The sequence below is a fragment of the Pseudomicrostroma glucosiphilum genome (genome assembly GCF_003144135.1).
Source record: "Pseudomicrostroma glucosiphilum strain MCA 4718 unplaced genomic scaffold BCV69scaffold_1, whole genome shotgun sequence".
NCBI classification, from domain to species: Eukaryota; Fungi; Basidiomycota; class Exobasidiomycetes; order Microstromatales; family Microstromataceae; genus Microstroma; species Microstroma glucosiphilum.
In genome coordinates this window covers 1,489,168-1,507,482 of record NW_020289913.1, presented here as the reverse complement: position 1 = coordinate 1,507,482, position 18,315 = coordinate 1,489,168, and the positions used below count along the sequence as shown (strand labels likewise).

At 56.2% G+C, this 18,315-nt stretch overlaps 6 protein-coding genes across 6 annotated transcripts; 3 read left to right on the top strand and 3 right to left on the bottom strand.

Annotated features, from left to right (window-relative positions):
• Positions 1 to 2: 2 nt before the first annotated feature.
• BCV69DRAFT_279982 (hypothetical protein) lies at positions 3 to 1,102 on the top strand. Its single transcript, XM_025491443.1, has 3 exons — positions 3 to 271; positions 392 to 476; positions 573 to 1,102. The coding sequence occupies exons 1-3, from the start codon at positions 64 to 66 to the stop codon at positions 655 to 657; spliced, it is 378 nt and encodes a 125-aa protein (XP_025351242.1). The 5' UTR covers positions 3 to 63; the 3' UTR covers positions 658 to 1,102.
• Positions 733 to 4,040, bottom strand: BCV69DRAFT_279981 (hypothetical protein). Its single transcript, XM_025491442.1, has 3 exons — positions 2,748 to 4,040; positions 2,226 to 2,672; positions 733 to 2,132 (listed from the first exon to the last, which is right to left on the bottom strand). The coding sequence occupies exons 1-3, from the start codon at positions 3,938 to 3,940 to the stop codon at positions 914 to 916; spliced, it is 2,859 nt and encodes a 952-aa protein (XP_025351241.1). The 5' UTR covers positions 3,941 to 4,040; the 3' UTR covers positions 733 to 913.
• A 234-nt stretch (positions 4,041 to 4,274) lies between these two features.
• On the bottom strand, positions 4,275 to 7,159 carry BCV69DRAFT_265549 (DCP2-domain-containing protein). The gene is made up of 3 exons (XM_025490787.1): positions 6,753 to 7,159; positions 6,117 to 6,660; positions 4,275 to 6,048 (listed from the first exon to the last, which is right to left on the bottom strand). The coding sequence occupies exons 1-3, from the start codon at positions 6,914 to 6,916 to the stop codon at positions 4,402 to 4,404; spliced, it is 2,355 nt and encodes a 784-aa protein (XP_025351240.1). The 5' UTR covers positions 6,917 to 7,159; the 3' UTR covers positions 4,275 to 4,401.
• Positions 7,160 to 7,523: 364 nt separating this feature from the next.
• On the top strand, positions 7,524 to 10,084 carry BCV69DRAFT_289029 (LIP-domain-containing protein; the record flags this gene model as incomplete). The annotated part of the gene is made up of 6 exons (XM_025493655.1): positions 7,524 to 7,577; positions 7,970 to 8,354; positions 8,482 to 8,546; positions 8,647 to 8,949; positions 9,116 to 9,583; positions 9,606 to 10,084. 6 exons carry the CDS (start codon positions 7,527 to 7,529, stop codon positions 9,672 to 9,674), a joined length of 1,341 nt encoding a protein of 446 aa, XP_025351239.1. The 3' UTR covers positions 9,675 to 10,084.
• Positions 10,085 to 10,393: 309 nt separating this feature from the next.
• BCV69DRAFT_289028 (hypothetical protein) lies at positions 10,394 to 15,046 on the top strand (the record flags this gene model as incomplete). Its single annotated transcript, XM_025493654.1, has 2 exons — positions 10,394 to 11,511; positions 11,644 to 15,046. The coding sequence occupies 2 exons, from the start codon at positions 10,394 to 10,396 to the stop codon at positions 15,044 to 15,046; spliced, it is 4,521 nt and encodes a 1,506-aa protein (XP_025351238.1).
• On the bottom strand, positions 15,046 to 18,295 carry BCV69DRAFT_279978 (Phosphoribosylformimino-5-aminoimidazole carboxamide ribotide isomerase). The gene is made up of 7 exons (XM_025491441.1): positions 18,151 to 18,295; positions 18,052 to 18,062; positions 17,932 to 17,966; positions 17,709 to 17,840; positions 17,602 to 17,613; positions 17,423 to 17,523; positions 15,046 to 17,347 (listed from the first exon to the last, which is right to left on the bottom strand). The coding sequence occupies exons 1-7, from the start codon at positions 18,184 to 18,186 to the stop codon at positions 15,260 to 15,262; spliced, it is 2,415 nt and encodes an 804-aa protein (XP_025351237.1). The 5' UTR covers positions 18,187 to 18,295; the 3' UTR covers positions 15,046 to 15,259.
• Between the last annotated feature and the right edge of the window lie 20 nt (positions 18,296 to 18,315).

Sequence of the window (18,315 nt, the reverse complement as noted above, 5' to 3'; positions counted from 1 at the left end):
CCCATTCAAGTCATTCGCTTAGATCCACCGTACCTTCCTCCCGCCCGTCTTGTCCACTTCAGCATGACCTCCTCTTCCACAACGCCCACAGTACCCCGCCTGGACACCTCCGACCCGCGTCGTTTCGACCGGGTGCGCCCCTTTACCCTCCCGGCAGAATGGCGCAGCGATGACCTCGATGCCTACGGGAGCCTCCTGGCGAGCGCGAGCATCATCTCCGGTGGAGCACTCCTGACAAGAATGCCCCATTTTGCTTATGTAGGATTGTTGTGTGAGTGGAAAGAGGAGGGCAGAGGATGATATGGTGTGAATGGCATGCAGTGCGACAAGAGGAAGAGATTGAGGATGAGGCTGGGTACTGATTTCGCGACCCTATTCCCGCTGTGTTCAGTCGCTTTGGCTCACATCGCCCACTACAAGCCCCTCAGCGTGAGGTCCAGCTCAGATACCACCGGCGGTCCCTACACATCCCTCGGGTGAGTCGTCCTCTTTCTTCAACCGCGCCAACAAAGACGACTCGTGAGCTCACCCTGTACCCCTCCTACCTCACCTGCCCTCACCTTGCCTCGCAGCCTCTCCCTCTTGTCAGTCGCAATGACCGTCTTCCAACGAGTGATGAACCCGGTCATCGAGGCAAAAGTGGCGCAGCATGCCTAGATATCTCCAGGGTGAGCGTGGACTATGGACGGATGCTGGAAAGGCAGGCAGAGGCATGGGATGACTCACGCACGGACCGGGACAGGCATGAGGCTTGATGAATTGATGGCGTGAAGTATACAGTGATAGCAAGAGTGCAAGTCAACAGGAGAGAAGCATATAGTGTACAATACAAAAAGTCGAACATCATGGGAAGTGGCCAGGGTGTCAGGCAGACCAAGAGCCCCATCCCACCACGGGCGCGAAATAACTATACTCATACAACGTCCCACTCGTCCGCCTCGTCCGACTGGACCGACTTGCCCTTTCCCTTGTCCTCCATCGACCCTTCCGCAGAGGCAGGTACAGCAGCAGCGGCAGTAGTCGCGGTTGCAGTCACGGTCGTTCTCCTAGGCGTAGAAGAAGAAGAAGCATACCGAGCCCCATCAGCCGAGCCTCTTTCCCTCCCTGCCTCGATCCCCGTTCTCCCCAGAGCAGTCCTCATTGAAGATGTCCGACCTTCTGTAGTCTGTACTTGCGTCTGATCTTTTCCTTTGCGACGCCCGCTCCGACTACTCCCGATTTCTTTGCCGTTGAAAATGACAGTGCCCGCGGACGCAGGTACAGACGCAGGGGCAGAAGCAGAAGCAGGGACCAAGTCGCTGCCCGAGGCCCGAGAGGGCGTGGAGGCATTGTCTCCTTTTCTTGCAGAAGAAGAGGAAGAAGAGACCTTGCTCCGCCCGCTGTCGATGGCTCGACTCTGGCTGCTCCTGTTCCTGGACTCGGCAGAACCATCCCGCAGCTTCTCGTTTCCACCCGCACCTGCCCCTGCCCCTACTCCTGCTCCCAGCGGCAGATCTCGCTGACCCGCAGAGTCTACACGCGGGCGCGAGGTCGAGGTCGAGGGCGTACCAGTTGCGATAGAAGATCGCACAGCGCCAGTCCCAGAAGTGCTGCCGCTACCGCTGGCCCTGGCGGCTTCCTTCTGTCCCCTCTGACGAAGAAAGTCCAGACTGACGGGCGAGGAAGCAACGTGGTTCATCGTCGTCCCCGTGGTTGTCATCGTGCTGCCCGCCTTGCTTGCAGCAGTCGTGCGTCGATCTGCTGGTGCTCCCGAGGAGCGCAATGGAGTGGTATTGGAGCTGGGACTGGCTATACTTGTAGAGGCTTGACCTCCTTTGGATCGAGCAGCACCAGAGCGGCTCTCCTTGCGCTCCACGGGCTGCGCATCGAGATTGAGCAGGCTCGCAGCTACTTGCCCAGCATCTACATAGCTTTCCTCCATTAGGGGTCTCGAAGCTATTGTAGCTGAAGCACTTCTGCGTGAGGCAGAGGATGAGGACGAGGGCGACGAAGGGGTTCCTCCCGTTCCTCCTGGCGGTGTAGCTGTGCCGTCATGGAGCTCGTGGAGCTGTAGCAGCTTGGAAAAGTCCAGGGTGGGGAATGTGAAATCGTGTAGAGCGGTCGAAGAAGGGGGTACAGCGAGGTGAGATCGTCTGAAGGTAGGAGGTGAGAAGGACAGTGACGTCAGAAACATGATCAACACACTCTAATCCCATTGCAACGCATTGCAACGCGCTCTCACTCACTTGGTGCCCACCGCATGAGCGGCTTCGTACAGCAGCCTCAGAGTACTTCCGCCAGCCTTCACCAAATCGATCTGAACTCCTTGACTCCAGGCAAAGTAGGCAGCATTGTATGCCAGCATGACGAGAGCGCGACAGAAGTCCCGAGCAGACGCCAGAGCTGTATCAACTTTTCTGCTCGTTGCCGCACCCGATTGCGCGTCGGTTGCTACAGCAGCTTCCTTGCCAGGGTTGCCGTGAGCTTGGAGGGCCGAAGCTCTTCCCCAAGTCTTGTTGTTGCGGCCAGGCAGCGTGACAAAGCTCTCTAAGGTACTGAGGGTCGAGGCGCCAAGGGACATCACCGAGGCTTCGATCCCTCGTCCAGCGGTTGATATGGCTGATTGAGGTGTGGCAGGAGCGCCAGAGATTGCGGCATAGGCGCTTTGACCGAGATGGAGCTTGAGGGATGTACTGTCGCAGGAAGAATCGACGCTGAAGTGATCAGTGTCGCGCATATTGGCCCAGCCTTCCATCTTATAAACTCACGTAGCTATTCCTGCTGGTGCCCAGAGCTCATCCGGTGTGAAAGACCATCGTCCGTTCTCATCAGAGGACATCCTGAAGGGCAGAGCCACCCCGCATATCGCAGCCATCGCTTGCAGTACTTGGCACGTAAGGCTCGCAGCTGTATTGATGTCGGCTCTTGAGAAGCGTCTGATGTCGGAAGAGGTAGGAAGGGGCAGAGCGAGAGGACTGGTGGACGGGAGGATGGTCCACTCCGACGAGAGACTATTGTGCGTCGGCGCCAACGAGCTGGGAGGGCTACCTACGGGCTCGAATGCACCTGGCATGAATCGTTCTCGAGCTCTAGCCAGGAGATGCGTACCGCTGTTTGTCGGAGGCGCTACAGAGTAGTAGCCGAGCAGCTGTAACTGCCGGATTTTGCGGGTCCGATTGAGCTCCTCGTGCTGTAGCTGGACCCTTCTACGCAGCTGCTGGATCTGTACCTCAAGACTTCTTCTGTACCCACCAGGTTGGGTGACCTCAGCCTCTGCACTGAGCATCCGACGAGCCGCCGTGAGGTAGCTTCTCCGCCTGGCTAGCTCGGCTCGCTTCGCCTCGACCTTTTCCCTCAACATTGCAACATCCCTCAGAGAGGTCTCAACATCAGCGCTCCGATCTGCGACCTGACCAGTGAGCTGCGACCAGCGACTTGAGATGGCTCTGCCGTGGTGAGACGCAATCGGATGAGGATTACGGGGCAGATCCGAAGGCGGGCCGAAGGGGTCAGGCATAATAGCGCCATCCTCCTCTTCCGTGAAGTCGTTGCCCAGTAGAGCATCCGTCATTCTCCTGCTAGCATCACGAGCAGTCGTGAGTCTCATCATGTTCGCACGATGCTTCTCCAGCTTGGCCTGGACACAATGCTGGCAGAGATACCATGCTGAAGAGACGCGGCACTGAGGACATGGGACAGGGTCTGCAACGCGGGCGGGACGATTGGCCGAAGCGAGGGAGGACCTGAAAGGACGCTTCACCACCGCTTCTGCTGCCTTGGGAGCGGCAGGGGCTGCGGAGCTTGTCGAAGCATGCTTCTTGACCCTCACGACCGGCCTCTTCTTGGATGATGATGGCTCACCGGGTTTAGACCGACGCTCGGAGGCGGTGGTTGTTGTGGCCACTGAGGGAGACACGGCGGGGATCCTGCCGCTCATTGCAGTATCAGCACCTGCAGACATGAAGTCAGGGTCAGCGTGGCAGCTGTAGAGAGGAGAGCAGCATCAGATACGAGGTAGGGATGATGCGGGGGAAGAAGGCAATTGTAGTGGTGATTAGGTTGGATGGTGGTGGAGTCAATCATTGGCCTCAGCGGAAGCGCACTTTTGCCGCCAATCAACAGCCGCGCTCGAGCCAAGTCACTCCCAAGACTGAGCGGAGCGGGGCGAAATCGATAAATGCGATCTTGGAGAAACAGCTCACAATTGGAGAAGTCCGCTTAAGGCAAAGCAGTCAGTGGATGAATTGGATCAGCTAGTGATGCAATGAGAACGTACACCGTGCAAAAGCGTCGGTCTACAATCGTACAGTCTGGTGGTACAAGCATACTGCAACAAGAGGGCGGAAACAGCTTTGGCAAGAGCGACAATTGAGAGCTCCTCGCTTACACACTTCCGATCAATGCACCGCACCTGTAATCAAATTAGGGCCCATTCAGCAAAGCTAGAAGCCCACCTGTATTGCCGTTCTGCTTTGGCGGTGCAGGACCGCCTGCAGGACCATTAGGTACACCCACATTCTGCTGCATCGGAGGCGAAAAGGGCAAGGGAGGCCCAAATTGTCCTCCCCCTCCGTTCTGTACTTCTGGCAAGCCAAGACCTCGGCCATCATTGTGCGGCTGCTGGTGGAATTGACCTTGAGAATGATGTTGGGAGGAAAAGGGAGGTCCCGCCATCGGCGGCATGTGAGCCATCGGCGGCATCGGACCCGGCGGAAAGCCAGGCTGAGCAGATTGGGGGCCATGAGGATGTTGCGGGTATTGCTGCCAAGGCGGAAAGCCAGAGTGTTGAATGTGCGGAGGTGGAGGACCTGAAAGGGGCATGCTAGGCAGGTGGTGAGGATACGGCACTGGCTGTGGGTACATGTGAGCTTGCTGTTGAAGGTTCTGGGGCGCTCCCCTACTTGATGTGACCGGTCCCGCGTTCAGCATGGCAAGTAGTGATGCCCGACCCACATCTGGCGAGTGAATTCCCGCGACGGCATGAGGTGGAGGTGGAGGGGACAAGTAGGGACCATTGGCTCCCCCTTGCGGATAGGTTCCAGTAGCTTGATGTTGATCGCGTTGGTCATGCATGACATTGAGAGGTGGAGCCGGGGGACCAACAACGTGGGTAGCTTCATGTTGCTGCTGCTGCCACTGCTGAGGCGCCTGTTCAAGAAAGCCGTCTCCATTTTGCAGCATCGCTAGAAGCGAAGCCTCCTTTGCTGTCTTCGGGATCGCTGTATTCGGTCGCTCAGCGAATTGACCGAATCCATCAGGAGAGTTGTGCTGATGCGTCCCACTCGCTTTGGCGCCCTGTTGGGAAGAAGGCTCAATATCGCCTCCCATCAATTGTAACAGCAGCGCCTCCCTCTTCCTTGCCCTCTCGTGTTCTTCTCCCAAATCCTGCCCAGGAGCTGGATTCTCACTCGCCAGCGCGGCCGGCTGTGCAGCAGGGGCATTGGGACTCAGCATTTCCAACAGTTTGAGTGTCCCGCCACTGCTCTTTGCCGCTCTTGGTGCTGGAAGGGGAGACTGGCTACTGGGAGCAGAGAGATGTTGGTTCTGCAACTGTTGTGCGAGAATTTGCTCAGGATCCGACGGCTGTGGGTAGTGAGTTGTTCGAGATGAGGCAGCAGATGCAGCTGGGCCGGAGGCTAGCACTGGAGGGACCACCGATTGATGAGCGTGAGGATTGAAGGTGCCCAAGGACTGAGCAGGTGGCGGCGCGGGCCGAGCATTCGAGCCTTGGAGCAGGGCTAGCAACGTCGCAGAGTCGCCATTTGACTGGGAAAGGGAGGAAGGTGCTGTTGTAGCTTGCTCAGCTAGAGGCTGTGCTGGAGCGACTCGCATAGCGGTGGATTCAGTGGATGCCATGGCCGATGACTGCTCCAAGTCTGCGCCTGGGATACCGCCTTGTTCAATTTGGACTCTTTTCTTGTTGTCACGGATCCATTGCTTCAATTTGCCGATGAAGGGTGTGACCAGGTAGAACTTCGCGCCAGCATTAGCGCTTGCCAGACCGCCCCCACCTCCCGCCTGAGACTGCTTCCATGTAGGCAGATCCGAGAGCTTGAACCAAGAGATTTTCTGTGGTAATGGAAAGACTAGGTGTGAGGCACAGATAGCCGCCTATTACTGCTTGATCACTGACTCACGCTGATCTCTTTCCTCGTTTGCGTCTCAAAGACGGTATCTTTCCGTACCCCTGGCACGATGTACAGCCTCATCTTTTGTTCCCTGACATTGAGCTCCATCCAGTGGGGGGATTCTGGAGCCAAGAGCTCAGAGCAATCGAAGCCTGTCTCCTCCAGTGTCTCCCGCACTGCGCAATCCCTGTGCGACTCAGATTGGTTGATCTTGCCTTTGGGAAAGCCCCAGGCCGCACTCGACCTCCATCCTTTTACCAACACGCAGCTCTTGAAGTCTTCCGAGAGCAAGACCGCGCCGCAGACGGGCACTCTGGTCTTGTACTTCATAAACTCATCAAATGCGGCCTCCAATCCGTAGGTCTGTCCTCCTAGGGCTGACAAGTCTTGGATTGTCCCGCTACTGTTGGCATCATTGTTACTGGATACGTACTGTCGGATGAGAGGTACAGAGAGCGATGCCGTCTGCAGAATGTAGATGGAGAATTTGCGCAGATTGAGAGAGGGAAGCTTGGGATTGAGAGGGCGTAGGAAGTCTTCGTAGAACCAGTGTCTGAGAGATCGTAGACGAGCGTGGCAGCCGAAGTACGTCAGGTGTTGGAAAATGCGGACCCTTTCTGTGCCATTCTTTCCCTCTCTACTTACGCCTGCTCGACTTGAAAACATATCCTCTCTATCCTCTGCAACTCCTCGCTGGGCAGATTGACGATAAATCTGGAGCTGAGGTCCTCCAAGACCTCCACGAAGCTCAGTGATGCCCATTGATTGCTGGCTCCCGATGATGCTGCCGAAGTATTAGCGCCTGTCATCTCCAGCAGAGATTATAGTGTCAGGCTAGGTATCAGCGGAAGCAGTGACCTGGTAACGGCGTTGGGCTGTCCTCTATGAGGAGGAGGTGGCTTGTTTGAATAAACTCGCAGGACCGGATATCGGGTATGGTGGTGGATCGAAGATGGCTGAACTGGATGCGACGAGGACGGAGGCTTATAGGTGAATGGCCGGAATGTTCCTCCCTTGTGAGGTGATATGGTTAGACAGTGGTGAAATGGTGGTAGACTAAGTTGTCTTGTCCCACTGCGTCGGTTGGAGGTCAGTGCATTCGCCTCGACTCGCCTTGCGTCCTTGCTTCCGTTCCGTTCATCTGACCTTGACTGCAAGCAGCGCTGACCTTTGCAATGCTCCTGACTCTTCTGGTCTTCGTTGCCCACTGCGTGATAGGACAAAGCAAGAAAGTGCGTCTGCAAGTGCAAGGAAGTGTGTATGAGCATAATGCATTCATCATAAAATCATGAGGAGGGATCTATGGCGGGAGAATGCACCATACCTGAGCTCAAGGCGGCACCCACCTTTCGATTGGCACGGCTGAGAGACCCCCGTATCCCCCCCCCACCTGGTCATCGGCCATCAGCATGCCTCCCAATGTACAACTTGTTGAGCCCCTCTGACTACCTGCGTCATCTCGATGGCCCGGTGCGTGAGTCTCCGAGGCAGCCGCTCCACGCCGCCGGGATCGTCGCGTGCGGTGTGCCTGGCCATTGATTGTCTCAGGCACAAAGGACGACGCCCCGGATTCGCGGGTGCAGAGCAGTGCAGAGGATATGAGGGCCAATGCTCACACTTGCTGAGCTCAATACTCTTCTCCTTTCCTACTTCACCCACTTCTGCCCCATTGTAGCTTGCTCTCAACCAGAATATACGCCGTCGCCATGTGCCCTCCCAAGTCATCCCTCGGCATCTTCGATCGGGCTCTGCGTACCGTAGGCCTGCAACGAGACACAGACTACGATCACGCCTACAATCAAGCCTGCCTCGACATCTCCCAAGCTGGCGGCGAAGACACAACAGCTCACAATCGAGCTGAGGACACCTCTTCGTCTTGCCATAAAGCACTCGTATCCCTCAACATCAAGAAGGCCTATAAGCCATACCCTGAGGACGATCCATTCTACTACATCAATGCCACTCCCGCTGCTCTAGCCGCTTATAAGCCCGGTCACATCCTCAGCTACAGATCCATCGAGCTGACCCCCTTCCCTGGTATCGACGGCACTAAGCTTAAAACTTGGCAGGTTGCTTATGTATACACCGACGCCGATGACAAGGCTGCTGTCAGTGTGTTTGTAGTCATCATGCCGAACAACTCCTCAAAAGATAGAATCTTACTTCAGCTCCCAAAGACGGATGCCGCCATCTCAGAGTGCCGAACGAGCTACTCATTGAGAAAGGGTAGCGCGGCTCGTTTCGCTTGTGAGTACGCTCGGCAGTCGCGACAACTCGAATGCGTCATTACCATTGTCTCACAACCACGCGCACCATACCTCTCATATCCTTGCTCTCCTCTTGGCTCCTCTCCTCTTGGCTGTACCCCCAACAGCCCTCTCAGAGTCGCCCTTCATGAGCAACTTTCTCGATCAAGGGTGGATCTGTGTCATCCCAGATGTGCGTGGCCTCGTTGCTTTGGTACCGTCACAGCTGGCACCGCTCACCCAGATCCCTGACCGAATCTGTCTTTCTGTCTGAATTATTACTTTTCCCTCAGTATATGGGCCAGCAAGATGCCTTCGGCAACGGGCCTCTCGCAGGACGATGTGCACTCGACGCAGCCCGCGCTGTCTTGATGTTCGGGGCCCTGGAAGTGCAGCCAGACGCAAAGCTTGCTTTCTGGGGATATTCATCCGGTGCTCAAGCTGTCGGCTGGGCCGCTTCTCAACAGGCTCTTTATGCGCCTGAGCTGACGAGCAAGATTGTGGGATGGGCGGCGGGTGGTCTCCCTGGTGAGTCAAAAGCGATAAGCGTTGTCATTCTCAAATCTGACCGGGTGGCGATTGTTTTTGCTATCGTAGTCAATCCACTATCTTGCGCATACCACATGAATGACAACATGGCGGCGGGCCTCATCATAGGCGTGATGGTAGGATTGGTGAGTGCCTTAGAGAGCGCTTGACCGGCGACAAGTGTGGGTCACCATAGTCTCATCTGCATCTTCACCTCTCGGACCGCTTGCGCAGAGCAACAGTTATCCCGCGCTCAAGCAGTGGCTCGAGGCTAGCCTCACCCCCGCAGGGAAGAAGCTCTACGGCAAAGCTGCCGAGTCTTGCTTTGGTGGCTTCATGTTCGCCTCATTCCTGAAAGATGTACTCGGAACGACGTATTTCAGACAAGAGAGACCTCTAGAAGAAGCACTTCCCCGCAAGATTCTTGATCAGCTCAATTTGGATCGACCAGAAAGTTCCGTGCCATCACAACCCATGCTCATCCTGGGCAGCTTGCACGATGAAGTTGTTCCCACTGCCGATCTGGACAATCTTGTCGATCACTGGGCCCAAAAGGGAGCCAGCATCGAGTATATCAGAGATAGACTGAGCAAGCACGTCACTCTGTGCTTCACTGGCTTCCCTCCTACCCTTCGCTGGCTGCAGAAGCGCTTCGATGGCGAAGAGTCGCACTCCAAGCCGGGCCAGCCTTATATCCGCACCGTCGATACGAGCCTTTGGCTAGAAGATGACGACGAAGACGGCAAAACCTCGCCCACCGATGAGGGAGAAGGGAAGGCCGATGCCGCCTTGAAAGCTTCGGCGGAAGAAAATCGTAGATCAGACGGTCAGTCAATGAGTGGGGGTGGTTCAACCACGAGTGCCCGGGCCCATACTAATTTTCCGGCACCGTCCTCTTCTCTTACAGTCCCTCAAGCCCGTCGCCGCCAGCTGAAGCAGACTCTTGCTGCTTTCAAAGACAAGGTGTACTTCTACTGAGACTCAGCGTGTCCGATCAGACTTTGCGATGCCTCATGTCTAGCATCATCTCCGCCCTTTCCTCTCCTGACCCTTGCCGGAACAAGGGTACAAGCTCTTCCTGCGGCACGAAGACGAAGAGTTCGATGTCGGTCTGTGATTCGAATGGCATCTCTCATATGCTTGTCTTAGCTTGTAACCTTGAGTGCCTTGACATGTGTGGTATTGGAGATGTCACCAAGCGTGTGGTGGTGAGCACCGGCAGCCATCCATCTTCGCTTTCCGCAATGGCCGAAATGAGCGTGGCGCCTTCCACGGCCGGCAATTCCCACCGGGCCGATGTGGTGACACAATCCTGTCCGCCTTTCCGGTCCTAGACCCTGATCACCACATCATCTGCATCCTCAGAGTTCCCTGAGCTACTCGGTCGGTTGTTCCATGCTCTTGAGTCGGGCAAGCAGCATCTCACGCCCAGGTCTCGTTCATGCCCGTCTCTGGCTCTTGACTCACGGCCCCACTCGCACTCTTACCTCACGTACACTCGCTCCCGGCAAGATGCCGGACTCTAACGATGGCAAGACGGGCGGCCCCTCGTCTGCCATTGTCCCCAATGCACTATCTAGAGTAGCAGGTCTCTCGCGACAGCTCTTTCCATCCAATCCCTTCTCAACAAAAGCTACCGCCTCTTCTCCTACTCATCTAGGCGACCTCAAATTGGGCCCCGATGTGACTCTCCCGGTGTTTGAACCTCATGATCCCCTCCGGTTGCCGATGCAACGGCTCCTCCTAGACTTAGAGAATCCCAACGTCCTATCTGATCTGACCTGGATGGGCAAGAAGTGGCAGCTCGGTCAAGATATCTTCCTCCTCTCCCCTCCTGGCCCCTACTCTCGTCGGCTGGCTCTTACCTTCGCTGCTCTGCTGCAGGTTCCATTTGAGTACGTCTCGATGCATAGGGACATAGGAGAATCAGAGCTGTTGCAGCAGCGCTCCTTGCAGGCTGGTGGAACTTTAAAGTACATAGATGGACCGGTCGTACGAGCAATGAAGGAGGGCTCGCTTCTGGTTCTAGATGGTGTGCAAAGGGCGGAGAGGAACGTCATGCCTCTGCTCAACAATATTCTGGAGAACAGGGAAGCCAACCTGGCTGATGGCACGCAGCTGGTACCTGCCAGTCGTTTGGAAGCCCTCAGAGGTGCTGAGGCTTCACTACCGTCCGACTCTGCCTCACAGCAGCGGGACAGCCGCTTCATACCGGTCCACCCCAATTTCAAGGTGATAGCATTGGGCTTGCCCACACCGCCTTACAAGGGTCTCTCCCTCGATCCGCCTTTCCGATCTCGCTTCCAGTCACGGTGGGTGGAGAGTCTGGTACCCTCCAAGGAGCTCGCTTCTCACCAAATCATACCTGGCCCTGACGAGGCGCCGGACACTCCGAGAGAACTGGCTATCCTCTTGGCTCGGCGCCTTCATGAGTTATCTTCTCTTGTCAAATACCACGACGCCTTTGCCCGAGGAGGCGACATCCTGCCAGAGACAGAGCGTCTTCCTACCATGCCCTCGACGATGCTTCCCCTCTTGGAAGACCTTGTCGAGCTCTTCCCGCCTGTCACGCCACTGGTACAGCCGCCGAGCACACCAGAGCCCGGTCCAGCAGCTGAGCGTCAGAAGGAGTACCCGCCTCCTCAGGACGGCGCTCTACAGGTAGCTGCCCACACCAGAGAGCAAGTTGAAGCTAGGGAGCTCGAGATGCTGTCGCGACTGGCACCTCCCAAGCCTGCTGGCCACATTGCCTCTGAGAGTAGGGCGCTGCTGGGAGCGGCTTGGCCAAATCTGTACAGCCTCGACAAGGCCAAGCGCAAAGTGGCGGATGACCTGCTTGAGAGCCTTGCACTGGATCATGGCATCGGAGCAGGAACTGGCCCCACAAGCGAGGGCGAGCAGTCAGGGTTTGGTCTGCTTGGCTACCGCCTTGTTGGTGTAGAGCGATTGGAAGAGACTCTGGCAAAGGTTCACTTCGAACAAGTAGCCACCTCAGGCAGAAGAGTTGAGGTGGTGGTACCCTGCGGCCCTTTGCCTTTCCGGGACGTACCCAAAGAGGGCACCACGTACTCTCTGAACGACGAGAGCGTTTACGTCACACCTCGCCTATTGTCTATACTGACGACAATGGCGCAGCTTCACTCGTTAGGACGAGACTTTGCTCTGCTGCCCTCGTCCTTTGCCACTTTCGAGGGCTCGACACCCCAATCCTCTTCCTCAACAACAACGGCCATTGCGCTATTCGGATCGCTACTGGGCTACCCGGTCGAGGCCGTCTGGCTGTGGAAAGACGTCGGCGGCAATGAGCTGATCATGAGAAGGGCCACGACACCCGAGGGTGACACTACTTTTGAGCCAAGTCCCTTGTTGAAGGGCGCACAAGAGGCCAAGATCGTCCATCTGGCCGGCATCGACGTCCTGGGTCCCACTATCGGCTCTCTTGCAAGCCTGCTGCAAGATCGCACACTCGAGCTGTGGGAGGGCGGAAGAGCTTCCCTGGAGCATAATCAAGCAGCAAGGTTCGGTGACGGTATTGGCAAAGTGGGCTTGGGTTCTCTTACCCCTCTCCACCCCGCCTTCCGACTCATTGCGACCTCTTCTTCGGCCAAGTCAGACTGGCTGAATGAAGAAGTCTCGACATTGTTCAGCTTCGTCTCTCCCTCCCCGATGTCCGAGGCAGAGGAGTGGGAAATCATCCTCAAGCGCTCGCAATGTCCTCCGGAGCTCTTGGAGCGTCTTCTTGCCTTCGTCAAGCGCTACAGAGAACTCTCGTCTGATCCTTCACTTGGTCTTGACAAATCCAAGAGGCTAGGCACCCGCTCTCTGATTCGTATGGCAACTCGCATTGCTCGTCATCCCAACACCGACGTGAGGGCCCTGGTAGAGAGGACTCTCCTTGTCGACTTTATGCCAAGGACCAGTAGGGAGCTGGTACGGAACACCTTGAGCGAGAATCGTCTCTTCGCGCGTGGATCAGAAGGAGCCCATCAATATCAACCGCCTGAGTTCCTGGCAGATCCGTGCATCGAAGGTGATCATCTAGTCTTTGAAGACCTCAATGCGGGCAAAGGTGACGAGCCAGTCAAACTGCCCGTCTTCAACGCCGCGAAGGAGGGTGACGAGGAAGGCTCAGAGACTCTTATACCCCACACCGGAGCCTTCTATGACAACCCTACGCAGTCCCTACTAGCTCGAGATCTTGGCATCGACTTGCAGACTGAACACCTGCTTCTGCTGGGCAACCAGGGTACTGGCAAGAACAAGATTATCGATCGCCTCTGCGAGCTACTACGCCGTCCTCGCGAGTACATTCAGCTCTCTCGAGACTCGACGGTCTCATCAATCCTGCAAATCATACAGCTAGATCAGGGTCAGCTGCTCTATCTAGACTCGCCTTTGGTGCGAGCCATCAAACTCGGCAGGATCTGTGTTGTCGACGAAGCAGACAAGTGCTCCTCGGCAGTCACTGCCGTCTTCCGAAGTCTGTCAGAGCGAGGACAACTCACGCTACCCGATGGTCGACAAGTCCGACCGCGAGGCTCGTCAGGCTCGCCGGAGGATATCATTGTCCATCCTAACTTCCGCGTGGTGCTTCTGGCCAATCGCCCTGGTTTCCCCTTTCTGGGCAACGAGTTCCTCTCGACGCTCGGAGAGGGTTTCAGTCCTTATGCTGTTGCGAATCCTGATTTGCAGAGTGAGATTCGACTGTTGAAACAGGCGGCCCCTTCAGTAGATGAGGACCTGATCAAGCGCCTCGATCTCGCTTTCCACGACTTGCGTGGTCAATTCGATGCGGGTACGCTCAACTACCCTTACTCTCTTCGAGAGCTCCTCCATATTGTCCGTCACATGGACAAGTACCCCAGCGAAGGACTGGTGGACGTCCTGCTCAACACGCTCTCCTTCGACTTGCATCGCCCGCAAGCCATGGAGGTAGTGGCCGCTGCACTACAGCGGAGAGGTCTGGATGTCAAGGGTCTGAGCATTGCAGAGGTGCGCGAAGCGAAGGAGGAGGAGATGAGAAAGGTCGTCGCTGCCAAGGGCAAGGTGGGTTTCGACCCTAAGAAGGCGGGGAAGGACACAGGTCTAGACAAGCCCAAAGATGGCAAGGTGGACCCGGAGAACAAGGAGCATCACGGCGGCAACACCTGGAGGGGCGGTACAGGAGGTCGCGACACGGCAGGTCTGGGTGGTCGAGGCGGGTATGAGCGTTTGGCCTCTGGACATCAGGTGAAGCAGATCTCGGACGAGCTCAAGAGGGATGTGCCTGATCACATCAAGGAGCAGGCTAGACAGATGGCGCGTGAGGCCCTCGCTAAGAAGCTCGCACAGGAGGGCCTGACGCAGCACGAGGCTGCCACGTACGAGGCCTACAAGCGGGAGCTCGAAGCGCCCGTCAACCACCTAGTGAGCGTGCTCAATGATCTACAGGCCAACAAGAAGGAGCGTGCCTGGCTCACACGCCAACAGGAAGGAGAGCTGGACGAGCGAAGACTCACAAATGCTCTCACTGGAGAGCGGTCCGTCTTCAAGCGACGGCAGGAGGCTCCCCCCGAGGTGGGCGCACCGACTGTGAAGCCCAAACGGATCCGTTTCCTTGTAGACTGCTCTGCCTCGATGTACTCGATGGGTTTCGACGGCCGATTGGACCGTGAGATCAAGACGGTGCTGATGGTCATGGAAGCCTTTTCCAAGGTGGAATCGGGAAAATTCGTCTATGATATCATTGGTCACTCGGGAGAAGCGCACGACTTACCCTTGGTCACCATCGACAAGATTCCCGAGAATGCCGGTAGACGTTGGAAGGTACTCAGGGATATCATCTCCACGACTCAATTCACTATGAGTGGAGATAATACCGTCGAGAGTCTCGAGCACGCCGTCAAGACGTTGCCGATCAAGGGAAGTGAGGAGGAAATGGACGATTATATCGTCATTGCCCTCTCGGACGCTAATTTGGGACGGTATGGCATCACTTCAAAGATCCTCGAGAGGGCAATGAGTCGCAACTCGAAAGTCAAGGCGGCAATCATCTTTATTGGTGGAGCAGAAGAGGGAGAGAGGGTCGCAAAGGACCTACCCGGGAAGGCACTCGTCTGTAAAGACCTCAAGAGCCTGCCTGTCTTGCTTAGCGAGATTTTGGTGAACATGGTGGGCAGAGAGTAGAAGAATATGGTCGTTTATATATGAGGAGAGGACCGTGTAAAGCTGGAACCTTGAATACGTTGTAGCTAATCTAGACCTGTATACCGATGCGGCGTAGAGAAGCAAGATGGACTCTCTCTACACTTCTCATAGCCGGCATGGCATTAAATGCATAGATTTTGCAGCAGGATTGATCTATTGACATACAAGGTCCGCTCTTGCCCGAACTCATCCTCACGAAATCGTCTGATCTTCCTGCTCCGCATCACTTCCTGCACTATCGTACCCATCATCATCGTCGTCGTCCTCATCTTCTTGCTCCTCTGCTCCCTGTCTGCCCTTTGTCCGGTTCCATTGCACAAGCTCACTCATGCTCACTCCAGACCCACCAAATATGTCCAATGCAGACCCAAAAGTCAGGTCTACTTTCCCGCGGCTAAGTCGATCCACGAGCTCCAAATCGCCCAGATGACGTGCACCACCGGCGTACGTCACCGCGACGGGACCAGTGGCTTTACCGCCTATACTGCCCCGGCGGGTGGGGGTTGACCCTCCTGCCGAAGCCGGAGGAGTGGGCCCGGCATGGTCTGGTATCCACTCTGCGAGCTTTGCAACGAGGTCCTGATCGATGCCTTGGCACAGACCTTCGACGTCTGCGGCGTGTACTAGGAATTCGGAGCAGTACTGTGCGAGCAGATGGAGAGACTCGGCATTGACTTCCATGTCTGTCAAGTCCTGCCAGCGATTCATCGCCACGACCCACTTGTCGCCTTTACGACGGCAGCTTACGTCTACCACGAGGCGGTCGCGTCCCACGAGGTGGGAGAGGGCTTGTAGTCGCTCGAGAGAGAATTTGGCGTCAGGGAAGAGGTAGGAGGTGACAATGACCTTGGAGGCGCCCTTGTCTAGCCATTCCTGTGCGTTGGCCTCTGTGATGCCTCCGCCGACCTGCAGGGAGTCAGGCCAGGCTCGAAGGGCTTCCACGGCCGCTTCGTCATTGCGTGGGCCAAGCTTGATGACGTGTCCGCCCACGAGGCCGTGCTGTTGGTAGAAGTTGGCGTAGTAAGCAGGAGAATGTGTAGCGACAAAGTTCGTCTTGACATTGTTGCCCTGGTCATCGAGGGTACCACCGACAATCTGCTTCACTTGACCTTCGTGAATGTCGATACATGGCCTGAATAGGCTCACGCGTCGTTGCATCTTCAATTGGGCATTTGAAAGCGACAGGCCCGCAGCCTTATCCGAGAGTCGCCTCTCCCTGTAGTATGCCTCATCTCTGTTTTGCCTCTCCTTGGCTTGATCCCAGAATTCGACAATGTTCTCAGCCATACCGTAAGCCTTTGGAACCATCTCCCACAGCTCTCCTTCCTTGACCTGAATGCCTGGGATCTCCTGCGGCTTGCGGCCCTGGCAGTAAGCGATCAGACAACGCAGCACCGACGACTGTCCAACGATGAGGACATCGCTGGTGGCTCGCTCTAGCTCGAAGATGATGGGCTCGAGCCGAATCGACAGATCGTGGTAGCTCTCTGCTCGCGGGTAACGATGCCCATAGGGATCTTTGATCTTCTTCTCCCATTCGTCGGGGAAGCGCTCGCTAATCTCCTCTGGTGTCAGGCCATCGACGACACCGGGGTTGATCTCGCTGAGCTGGGAACGCTCGATGACGCGATAGCCTTGGTCGGCAAAGGCGAGGGCAGTGTGAGCGGAGCGCTTTCGAGCTGATGTCCACACCTCCATTGTCCGTCCAGCCTCTCCCGGGCCTGTCCCAGGAGTGTGACCGCCTGGTGTCAGGATGCCCTCTTTCGCTCGCTGCACAGATGCTTCCGCTGCCTCTTCCCTGTGCTGCATCAGGAATTTGCAAAGCTTCTGGGCGTATTGCCAGCCGAGTGACGAAAGATCAGCATCGGCCTTGTAGAGATGGTCTATGAGCGCTTCTCCTGCTCGCGCAAAGTAGATTGTTCGTTGGCGATTGTGGATGTTCATCAGGAAGAAGACAATTCGGGACTGCAAGTAGCCCTGAATATTGTTGACGATGATCTGCTGGCCAACGTTGATGACCTTGATGTAGGGGAAGGAGGGATTTTCGATCGGCTCGTAGTACTGCTCATGACCCTTGATACGGTTGTAGAAGTCCTGAACCGCCTTTTCCTGGTCCCAATTGACGTAGTCTGGGCTGGAGATCTTGACAGACCGGACATTGGCCTCGATGATTGCAGGATCGTCGCAGATGGACTCAAGGAACATCACATGGATGCCTGCTTTGCCGAACTTCTCTCGAATACGATACCTTTGTGCTTGTGTACCATTGTTGGCATCGTACTGCGAAGGGGCAGGATCGGAATGCTAAGTACCCTCATGACAGGAGCGAATGTATCTCGGCTGTAGGCTACTCACGATGACCGACTGGCCCCCCGTTGCAAAGAACTCTAGCACTGACTCGTCGAACTCAGCCAGGACACGTTCCCTGAGAGCATCCGTCTCTGGCTTCTTGGGACCTGTAAGGGGAGGGATTCGATACGTGAGCATCGAAGCAGCGCTGCTCACTTTCCATCCCCCCGGAAGGCCAGACTCACCATTGATGAAGTCTGTAGAGCACGAAAAGAGAAGAGGCAATCAGGTCATACTGTCAGTCTGCGATGTCTCCGGAGGCCGAGAACTCGCATCTGCGCTCGTTGCTCACAGTCAGGCGGCAGATTTTCCGCTCCACCCAAGACTCTCCTCCTGTAGTCTCCAAGACTCATGGCGGTAGCCTTTACTCCGAGCCATCTCAAGTAGCGCTCCAAAGCATGGGCAAGATGTGTCTTTCCTCGAGCTAGGCGCAAGAGGCGTGGTAGAGGGGTGCAGACAATTCTGATGAGTACAACAAATTTGGGAGGCTGGCACGTGCTGCGACTGTCTCTCACCTGGTAGACCGACGGTAGCGATCAAGATCTTTCCACTGCGAAGGGGACGTGACGATGCGCGGAATGAATCAGTACATGGAAGACTGCCTTTCGCTGCTCTCCCCGTGTCGCCATACCCACGCATGGAAGAGCTGTGATGTCGTGCGTATCAGGAGCGATACAAGGGTCAGTATCTGTGCTTTATGCGAAATCGCGCTCACTGCTGCGATTGCAACTCACCTGTCCCGAAGCGGTTGTGTACAGGGGAGCAGCCATGACTGTGACAGTCGCTAACCGCGCGGACGTAGGTCAAATCGCTGAAGAAGGCTTGTAGGTACGGCAGGATCAGATAGGCTGTCAAGGCGCTGCGTGCGATACGGTGGGGGGAAGCGGAAGCATTTCCTC

Bases quoted from the DNA above. Each gene is read 5' to 3' on its own strand.
- BCV69DRAFT_279978 (XM_025491441.1), bottom strand. From the start codon at position 18,186: ATGGCTGCTCCCCTGTACACAACCGCTTCGGGACAG. The intron at 17,841-17,931 runs GTGAGAGACAGT...TCTTGCGCCTAG, and splicing joins CGCTACCGTCGGTCTACCAG to CTCGAGGAAAGACACATCTT. The intron at 17,348-17,422 runs GTGAGTAGCCTA...GCCCCTTCGCAG, and splicing joins CGGGGGGCCAGTCGGTCATC to TACGATGCCAACAATGGTAC.
- BCV69DRAFT_265549 (XM_025490787.1), bottom strand. From the start codon at position 6,916: ATGACAGGCGCTAATACTTCGGCAGCATCATCGGGAGCCAGCAATCAA. The intron at 6,661-6,752 runs GTAAGTAGAGAG...ACGATCTCTCAG, and splicing joins TGTTTTCAAGTCGAGCAGGC to ACACTGGTTCTACGAAGACT. The intron at 6,049-6,116 runs GTGAGTCAGTGA...CCATTACCACAG, and splicing joins AAACGAGGAAAGAGATCAGC to AAAATCTCTTGGTTCAAGCT.
- BCV69DRAFT_279982 (XM_025491443.1), top strand. From the start codon at position 64: ATGACCTCCTCTTCCACAACGCCCACAGTACCCCGCCTGGACACCTCC. The intron at 272-391 runs GTGAGTGGAAAG...CGCTGTGTTCAG, and splicing joins TGCTTATGTAGGATTGTTGT to TCGCTTTGGCTCACATCGCC. The intron at 477-572 runs GTGAGTCGTCCT...CTTGCCTCGCAG, and splicing joins GGTCCCTACACATCCCTCGG to CCTCTCCCTCTTGTCAGTCG.
- BCV69DRAFT_279981 (XM_025491442.1), bottom strand. From the start codon at position 3,940: ATGTCTGCAGGTGCTGATACTGCAATGAGCGGCAGGATCCCCGCCGTG. The intron at 2,673-2,747 runs GTGAGTTTATAA...TTCCTGCGACAG, and splicing joins GCACCAGCAGGAATAGCTAC to TACATCCCTCAAGCTCCATC. The intron at 2,133-2,225 runs GTGAGTGAGAGC...TCCTACCTTCAG, and splicing joins GCTCATGCGGTGGGCACCAA to ACGATCTCACCTCGCTGTAC.